Consider the following 10,334-nt stretch of genomic DNA (forward strand, 5'->3'; position numbering starts at 1 on the left):
CTCACTGTTAGCAAATACACTACAGACTAATACCGGACAGCTCCAAGAAATTTGTGTGAAAACCTTGCGCTGTTGTCACGTCAGTCCGATAGATGGCAAACGGTATGCCCAGTATCAATATATCAGTTAATACATATAGTACCAACATTATGGCAACAAAAATATCATAGTACAGATTTATGAGAGATATAAACCTCCAGTTCTTAAATTTTTAAAAATTAAATTAATATTGTTTGACATTATTTACATGTTTATTATATATAATTTGACACGATATATATAAAATATGGTTGTAGTTACACCTCTTGGCGCTAGGTTATTTTTCACTCTCTCGCCTGTGTTGTTAGTATAGAGCTGTCCGGTATTAGTCTCTAGTGTATTTGCTGTCAGGGATCACGGTACACACGTATACACACACGGACTTTTCAAACGAGGAATTCGCCTCTGATGAACGAATCGTTATTCGCAGTTACAGGTACAGAAACATTCGTACACAGAAGAGAGAAAAAAAATTCAGTACGTTTACAAAAGATTACTTTGGAAACCAGTTGTTAAGATAGTTCGTATTATTACATTGTAACTTTGTACAACACAGGAATGGTTATTTTTGCATGCATGAAATACGTTTTCTCGAGGAAATACTTCCGAGTATTTCTTACGAAAATTAAAACGTAATTTCATATTTTAATTTATTTCTTTCTTTCAAGCATTATCTTTTTAACCCATGGAAAAGAATAGTCAAATATTCAACAATATGTCAGTATTTTGTATTATGCTTACGAATGTGCGCAGTCATTACTGGAAAGCTACTAGGGGAATGGCTTACAAGTAACATAAAACTAATGGAGGTTAACATGATGACGCAGTATCACTGTGTACAATATTTTCTAGTAATACAGTTGTTTTCGTGTAAATGTCCAAGCAGACAAGTATCTGTAATTTTACATGAGTATTTCTGTTCCATTTACAAAAAAAATCCTTCAGTATGCAGTACAACTGTTCTGTGCACGTGCAAGAAAATACAGTGTGTGGTTGGGGATTTCAAATACTAAAAAGATTTTGTCTGCACGCGAAAACATTTTTTGACTAAGCATCTGTAAATTAAAAAGTTTCACCAGTGGAAACGCGAGGCTACCAGGAATTTTTTATCAGTTCTTCGTAAATTTAAGGTGGAATTTTATGGCAAGGTTATAGTGAGTGTCCATTGTCCACAATCGCCCCGCACATACACCAAGGTTTTATTCAACGGTAGGTTTGGTTATCTTATCTCAAATTCGACAGTCCTCAAAAGGTGGTTATCGACGGACTACCAATCCTGTTTGTCATACCAGTGTTTGTAATCAACGATGGGAGTGTTAGTGCTCGCAAACAAACATCATGTGATGCTCTGCAAGTGACGTTTTGGAAAATGGACACCGCTGAAGCTACCCTTTTGAGAACTTCTCCAAACCTCACCGGGCCTCAAGGAATTTGGTCTCTCTCTCTCTCTTCCCCCCCCCCCCCCCCCAAATCAAACCAACTCTTGATGGCCCTGCAATATACACGAGAAGCGCTAGATACAGCGGGAGGATACATCAAGGCCCGGTTAACACATGGCGTAACCACATTTGAAGCCGCGTTGTATATCGCAATACCAGAGAAAGGGGGGGTAGGGAGAAAAAAAACCAAGAGTAATTCTAAAAAAAAAAACGGTGCTGCTACAAAAATAAAAATAAAAAAGTTCTCTTCTCCTTGTACGGCAGTAATTCGCGTCGTGTTTTCGGTACGGCTCACGCGCGCGCACACACACAAGCGCAACCAATGTCGACACCGCCACCAACCACAGCGAATAGGATCAGGGCATCGAACAAAAAGTATCGACCCTACTAAATACAAGAATTGAACGAAAAGTATCGATACCTTCATTTACCTTGGATGCTTGGCCATGGATCACGTTGATGATACATTAAAAAAAATTAACTTGAAGTTTGTGTGAAATTTTTTTAATCAAAGAAAAAACGAAAGGAATGATGAACGAAAAATTTTTGTTTTATATAAATAAAGTCAGTGGAACTTAGCGGACCGCAAGAATGCGTTGGCACCACAAAAAGGTCAATCCCAATATAAAATTTCAGTCAAGCTGTAAAAAGTATCGATACTTTTTTCCCGTGCCCCTAAGAGCATACAAACACAAACGCAACACTTGACCATTTACGAGGAGAGAAATAAAATCCATCGCTAGGAGAGACACCCTGTATTTCGCGGGGATGTTTGGCTGTTCGTTGCAATACTCCAACACACTGCGTCAACAAGTTTTGCAATAGGTGCTGTGTTTGAAACAAGCAAATACATTAACAGCAAGTATAAATATTTCCATTCCACGAATTTTACTTTAACAAAGATTTTTTTTAAGGAAACAATTTTTTAAAAGATACTCGTTGCATTCATGTATACCATCCCAAGGGGGTTTCCCACCTTTTATTTTCTCTGTCAACCCAGCGCTCGCAGCAGTTACGCCCTGTAGCCACGGGGTCCACCACGGGTGTGGGTACGGGAATACGCCGCACACGCGAATCGGTGAACAGAAAGCCTCCAGTTCCCCCATCTGCTGCTGCCCGCATGTTCAGCCCCCACCCGGACAAGCCGAGGACCTGAGGCGGGATTACGCCTGTCAGAGTCCCCTTTCAGAGTCGCCCCGTCTGTGCCGCGAGGAGACAGGAGTGCCGAGAGGCTGTGTGCGCAGTCGTCACTTTCTCTCGCAGGAGTCAGACCCACTCCCGCTACACGCTGCATGCTAACAGAAATCATATATCGAGGGCATCATACCAGAAGGGCGTATCAACACTTTTTTTGCAATATCGAGATAAATGCAATATAACCCAATCAGGTTCATAAACACTTATTCAGAGCTTCTGAAAAACATAACCATGAATCGAATGATAATACCATGTTATGTAGACAAAGGAAGGGAAAAACAGCCAAACTTTAAATGACTCCCCTGTAAACATGCATTTTCGTTGATACGCCCTTTTGGTATGATGCCCTCGATATATATATATATATACACATATATACCTACATACAAGGTCACATATCCGGGTTAAAGGGGGAAGGGTCCGGAATTTAAAAAAAACTTCTCGTTGTGGAGACGTGAAAATAACGTCGAAACGATGTTTCAAAGACTCGGCCTTTTACGTTCAATATTATAGATTCCCCCCCCCCCCAGACACATATTGCAGGCATATATTCCAGGACCCACCACGTGAGATGACATTGTGTCGGTTACCCACAAGCGCAAAAATCCTTCTTGGACCGCAGATTCCGTGGAAAACCCTTCCCCTTCCCTTTTTTTTTTCTCTTCACGTGGCCCATCTTTACGAATGATACGTGTTTGCGCTTGCGCGCGCGTATGTGTATGTACATATACGCAACAGGGTGTCCACAATAAAACCTGAAGAAAAATTTCCCCTACTTTTTCCATGACCAAAACTACAAATTTCACCATAGATTTTTTTAATTATCTAAAATAAAAATTTGAAATCCCGCGAAATTAAAAACCTTTTTAATGTTGGGTTTTTATAATTTCGTCTTGCGCACCATTTTGTTGTGTGTAATTTTTTTTGTCTTCCGTTGAGTTACTTTTAAACTTAAATTTTAGTACCAGAAAATATAAATAATAATAATAAAGGTATATAGGTGTGAAAATAATAGGTTTGGCCCAAACATTTGTGAAACTTTCAGAATTTTTTTTTAAATAAATACATCGACATTCCATTAATGTTTAGCTTGTCAAAAACCCTCGAGGGAAGCCAAGTTGAGATATCTACAGCCATCCACCGTGCTGCTCGCTATGCTTCACCATCTGAACCAGACGCAACACACACGTGAATGCGGCACGCAGCACAGGAAACGTATCAGACAGCATCGTCAGGACCAACACTGTCAGCAGTCAGACAGACGCGACTGCGAGGATGTGGAAGGGCCTTAATGGCGTCTGCTGCGTCTGACGGACCGCAAAACCAATTACCAGCCATTATCTTTCTAATTCCCTGGCCCTTCCAAGTTTTCCCGACCTGTAGCAACTAGCCAACCTAAATAAGAAAACAGCCGGATGGTTCTGGTATGAAAGAAATGTGGCGGTAGTCTTTGTGAACCTGTTTGAGGCATCAAATTTCATACATGTCTAGATTAGAAGAAAAAATAACTATCACGTATTTAATTACTGAAATTTACTAGCTTCTCTAAGCGGCAATGGCTTGACAGAAGCATTATTCTACCGCAACCAAAGACTGGGAAACATTACGTGATCACTTAAAACACGAGTCTAACATATTACAAGGGGAATTTCATTTAACCTTTTCCCGCCATGTTTGTACACAGAGATAACAAAAAAAAAATAGCTATATCTACAACAAACAAACGAGCCTATCTTGTCTGATCACTGCCATTCACAAGACACATGCTTCATACATGCTATCATATCGGGTCAGTCTTTAATAATACAATCACGCAACACAAAACTAACCTATCACAATCATTAACTTGTACTGCGAAACAGAAACCAAGACATACAAAGCCAGCGTAAAACAGCAACTCATTATTGTCTGTATGTACACATTCGCCAGCTTACATAAAATACAATCACTGTGTTGAGCATTCGTAGAAGCCATGAGAAATTCATACTTTCTATTAAAGTATTAGTCATTAACAAACCATCTGACAGCAAACACTCTCCTACATACCCAACGGGTAGGCAAATACCAGTTCAGAACTTAGCGCATATTTTTCGTACAAAAATTGCATCTGTTTGATATTTTTTTCAGTCGTTTTATATTCTGGTTAACAACCAGTCTCAAGAATTAGTCTATAGTGGAAATAATTTTACTCATACAGTTGTCACATTCTGGTAATAAATGTCCTATGGGAGGCTACATTTATCATTCTTGTAATAACATATTGTGGATAGTGGCATGAAACCTTAGCGGTTACACAAAAGAGGTTCCAATAATGGCCGCGCCATTAAAGCTAGTGTCCCAATAAGACTAAAACAAAACTATGTTGCACTGGGAACTATTTATATTTTTAAGTTCTGCCTTTTAAACAAAAATTTAAACAAGACATTAAAAAAATCTAGAAGAACATGTTTTTAAAACTAATTTATGGGGAATTATTCAGGCCGACTGAATAACAATTTCATCAAATATGCTAGTAAATAATAAAAGAATTTTTTGTTGACAAATAACCACACTTAGAAGTATATTATCTACAGAAATATGTACTCAGATGTTGCGACACATAATATTTTGTACCATTGATCTTAAAACAGATGCTGGACTAGAAAACTATCCTTCAAGTCACATGCAATTGTGCAAGTCGAATCAACGTTTTGCAATGCCATTTCATATTTCGAACAGTTCCCTAAAAACTATTTTAACTCTACAGTGTATCAGACAAGTAGGCGAAATACATTCAACACCCATTAACACAATATTTAACAGATCAGAATTATAAACGTAAGTCATAATTATTTACAAAATTATCTAAGGGTATTCAATTAACATAACCTGATGCAGTGGCGTAGCGGGGGTGGGGCGGAGGGGGCGGCCCGCGGGGGCGGGTCGCCGGTGAAGCGGGTTGAGATCTGATCTATGATTCATTCATTACATGTGTCAGACACACTAAAATGTTCCATTTTTATCTAAAATTTTGCGCACCAACTATTTTTTAATATTTATTTAAAAGAAAAACTGCGAAATCACTGACAGAGCTCTTTATAACGTTTGTTTGTTTACATACGAACGGCAACATCGCATCACGCCGCGCCGCCCGGCGCGCGCGAGCCGAGTTGAGCGGCACTCCTTATTATGTTAATTACTCATACAAAATCTTTTGTTTCACGCGTCGGCTCGTGTCGATGCCTCTCTTTCGCACTCATTGAATTAGAATGGGGGGCGGCAAAATGGGTCTCCCGCCCCAGGCGCCGAGATGGCACGCTACGCCACTGACCTGATGTAACCTTGCCATGAATGAAACTGTCTCACTACAGTGAGTGCTAAAATCGGAACGGTTGGATCGAGATAAACATACTAACTAAGGCCGTGTCCGAATTCAAGTACGCACTTGTGTACTTGCGAACTAGCGTACTTCACCTACCCTTGTGGAATACTTGACGAATCCGTGTTCAATGAAGCAGTATTAGCCAGTGGAAAAGGTTGTTTACATATATATATATTTTTTTAATTTAGTACTGTTCCTTGTTGCGTATCCAATTTACATCAAAGTTTTCAAACTCAAATCTATTTCGGTTATAGGAAAATTTCTTATCTCAATTACATTTAACTGCTTATTTTAATTTAATATTTTACGTTAAAATACAACTGAAGAGCTTTTGACAAAAACAATCATAAACCAAAAAATTAAATTTTGCGTTTTTTGGTCCATCCCGTTTGGGCATGCAGAAAACTGTCAAAGAAAAACAACCAGAGTCTGTACGATATGAAGCTCTGAAATATCGTCATTCAGTAAACACAACATTGTCCACATATTTTAAGCAAAAATAACCATTACTTTAGAATTTGTAAATTTTTATTTATATGTAAGTTTTTCTATACGTGTTGCCAGCTTTTTTTTACAATTACTTTGTTTACTTGTTGGTTTTATCTGCTTACCTTGTATTAATAATCAAACAATAAATAATATTATCATTTTTGTACACACTGACAAATTTGTTTTTGCAAAAAAAAAAAAAAAACCAAGACCAAGAAAGTTTCAAGTTTGTTTATATATATTAACATATTAATATTGATTAAAACATGAAATGGGAGTGAGGAAGTGTTATTTGTGATACATCATAAGTTTCAAATTATTTAAATACTAATGAGCAAAGGAGGAATATTTTTTGATTCTCCCGAAAAAATTTAATTTTTGGACAATGGTTTTTTTGTCAAAAAGCTCTTAAATTGGGTACGTTACAAGTAACAATATTGCTCCCGGGCACAATGTTCCTCAAAGTTTATATTTATTGCAAAATAATATATATTTTTTTATTATTATACAGCATTGCATAAAAAAATATCCAATTCAGTCTTTATTATAATATTTTATGTTAAAATACAACTGGATACGAGATAAGGAACAATTACCTGAAAATAATTTTACAAGTCTTTTAAATTACTTAAATGTTGTACCAAATATAATCTATAAAAGTTTTTTCTTTCAAAATGGCGACGTTTCCGTGAGTAAGCGAGGAATACAGATTAGTTAAATACACTTAAGGCGTATTCAGACACGGCCTGTTTTCTAACCCACACATCGGAAGTCGATTGTTAGATTCCTGCCTTGGAAGTGCGTTCCAAATATTTTTTTCCAACTGATGCAGGGATAAAGAGGAGATGAAAACAAAATGAATTAAATTATTCTTTTAACAGTATTCCCACACAAAAAATCTGACTCAGACTGAAGAATACTCTCACAATTAATATCGTTTACTAACATAATCCAATAATTATTGTGATTTGGTTTTTCCTGCAAAGCATAAAGTATTTGGAACAATTTCCATGAAAAATATAACTAGTTCAACAGGGAAAAAGTCTTATAAGTGTTACCAACTACAGATATTAAGTGCAATATACGACTGTACCGTATATTATGCATGACTAGTAAAATAAAATGACTTCCAAATACTCGACTATCAGAAAGTAATAACATGCGGTTACAACTGCAGAATACAGAAACCTTTTCTATAATTTTAACCAAAGGACACAAAATTCGCCTAAAATGTATGCCGTGTTCGAATTGTTCATTTAATTATCCCTCTTCGGAAGCATTCGTATTTTATTAACTTGTTTTAAACTCGTGACAAAAATACAAAGTTTTTACTGTATGCTGTTTAAGTAATCATACATTGAAATCATAACAGCATTTGAAATTTCAATTTTTTTTTTTTTTGCTTTACAGTTCTCTAAAAACGCCTCAATTATGTATACAATTAAATAAATTTTAAAGCATTATTACGTTCAGTTAACAGGAATTTTCATCACCAATCCCAATTTTTTTAAAAATTAAAAAACCACTAAAATGCGTGTTTATTTTGAATGCGAAGAACAACATGGCGATTTCGTGATATGTAATTCTATCAATATTTTTTTAAATTTCGCCTCGTACAAATGAAATCACGAAGTATAAATCATCCTTCTGCATACAAAGTTGACCACCGAGTAAAATAAACGTGCCAATTCGAACACAGCATTGCAGTTGTTTTTGCGGGTGTCGGGGGAGGAGGAAAGGGGAAAAACAAATTAAGTATGGGAAGAGGAAAAGGGGAATACAAGGGGGAACGTGGGGCGGTGAGAGGGGTTAAAGAGTGGTTTATAGATCGAATCTCCTGCCTGTCCGAAAACCCACGCAGCAGCATGCGTTTTACTTCAAATGCGAAGTCAAGTCACATGAAAACAAGTGTCAAAGACCAAACAAACCACCGTTAAGTCCGGCAGGTGGCGCACACGTTCACACAGAGGTGGGGGTCTTTGCAGACATTTTTATTTTATTGTATTTAGGCCGCGCAGTCACGTGCGGAAGGCTTCGAGAGAGAACGAGAAGTGGGGGTAGTCCTAGGAAGATGTGATAGGGACTGGAAAAATTCGCGGTTTCAATGACCACTAGGATAAGACTCCACGATTCTCTAATGTACTCGGGCAACTTATCACCTTTGTCATTGGCTACCGACTCGGGACACCTGCGTTTACTGCGTATTCTTACGATTCGATACTTCTTTTTGTCGAGTGTTTGCCATTGGCTCAAGAGTCCTTCAGGTAAAATTGCGGTCCAAATCACCGACGCAGAATTAAGGCTGAACGAGTTTGGATTCCGGTATGTCTGGAAAGGAATCCGCGAATTTTTCCGGGTCTCTAATAGATGCGTGTTTGGAATGCCACGTGGTGGGCAGCACGTGGAGGTTTCGAGTCCCCTCTGTGAACTCTCTCTCCTACCTGAGAGCGCGTGTCGGGTGAGGGTTGTCGTAAGGGGCGGCGGGAAACTACCTCTTCTTGGCCTTGCTCTGCTTGGCCAGCTTCCTCCGCCTGAGGATCATCTCGTAGAGCTGCTCCAGCCCCTCGTGCAGCCCGTCGCCCGTGATGGCGCACGCCGGCTGCACGTGCCAGCAGTGCGAGCTCATCTCCGACAGCCCCAGCAGCTTCTCCAACTCCCGCGGCTCGCGCGCCCCCGGTAGGTCCTGCTTGTTGGCCAGCACCAGGATGGGCACCCCGGCGTTGTCCGGGGACCTCGCCGTGCGCGCCAGCTCCATCTTGGCCTCCTCCATGCGCTCCGAGTCCACGCTGTCCAGCACGAACACGATGCCGTCCGTGCAGCGGGTGTAGCTCTTCCACAGCGGGCGCAGCTTCTCCTGCCCGCCCACGTCCCACACCAGGAAGTTCACCCCTTTAGCCCGCCCCAGCGCGCCTTTCACCTTCTCGCAGTTGAAGCCGATGGTCGGCACCGTGTTCAGGTACTGGTCGAACTTGAGGCGGTACAGCGCCGTCGTCTTGCCGGCGCTATCCAGCCCCAGCATCACCACGTGGAGCGTGCCCTGGGCCGAGGGCAAGGCGTCGAGCAGCGAGGAGTTCTTGCCCATGTTGGCGCCCATCGCCCGCGCCCCCTCGTTCAGGCGGGCATGACCCACTTCACCCTCGCGGCGACAGGTTCCCCCACGGTTAGGCACGGCTCGGAAAAATCAATCACGCCTGACGGACCCTACAACAACCCTTCCTTCGCCCGCCCGCGAAATCCATATCCGCACTTCACACGAGCACCGGGAACTCGTCCACACGAGTACAAACGGGATTATTCAAAAAAAAAAAAAAACAATCCGTTCGCGCCGTTGAAAGAAATTTAAAAGAAAAAACAACAGCGCTCCGTACTGACCTCGGGTCCGCACGCGTGCGCCGTCACGCCAACATGTTTCGAAGCGACGACGCGTTCATAAACATTAAAAAAAAAAAAAAAAAACGGTCGCAAAGACGCGCGACAGCCGTAACGCGTCCCCCAGCAACGAGGCAGCCGTGGGCGCAGCCTTTTTCAAACTGAGTCTCGCTCGTGGGATGACGGGTAGAGCTGCGCGCTGCCGTCCTCCCCTCTTCTCCCCCACCCCTGCTAACTTCCCCACTCCCCCCTCCCGTATTCTCCTTTCCCCCCTCGCCCTGGCGGCTGGTGCTATTAGTTTCCGGCGACTGCCGCAAGGTGCGCGCGCTGCGGCCGTCTCGTCGCGTCACCGAATTGAACCTTTTTTTTTTATTTTTTTACGGGCGTCCTACGCGCGTTCAGCGCTTTCGGCCCCATAACCTTGGGTTTTATGTTTTATT

At 40.9% G+C, this 10,334-nt stretch overlaps 1 protein-coding gene across 1 annotated transcript in view; it reads right to left on the reverse strand.

Annotated features, from left to right (window-relative positions):
• LOC134538392 (ADP-ribosylation factor-like protein 4A) overlaps positions 1 to 10,076 on the reverse strand; it is a 30,918-nt gene extending 20,842 nt beyond the window's left edge. The window contains exon 1 of the mRNA XM_063379685.1: positions 1 to 10,076. This exon is cut by the window's left edge and continues 20,842 nt beyond it. Coding sequence (XP_063235755.1) covers positions 9,014 to 9,619 — 606 coding nt within the window. The 5' untranslated portion in view covers positions 9,620 to 10,076 and the 3' untranslated portion in view covers positions 1 to 9,013.
• Between the last annotated feature and the right edge of the window lie 258 nt (positions 10,077 to 10,334).

This window comes from Bacillus rossius, chromosome 13 (assembly GCF_032445375.1).
Source record: "Bacillus rossius redtenbacheri isolate Brsri chromosome 13, Brsri_v3, whole genome shotgun sequence".
NCBI classification, from domain to species: domain Eukaryota; kingdom Metazoa; phylum Arthropoda; class Insecta; order Phasmatodea; family Bacillidae; genus Bacillus; species Bacillus rossius.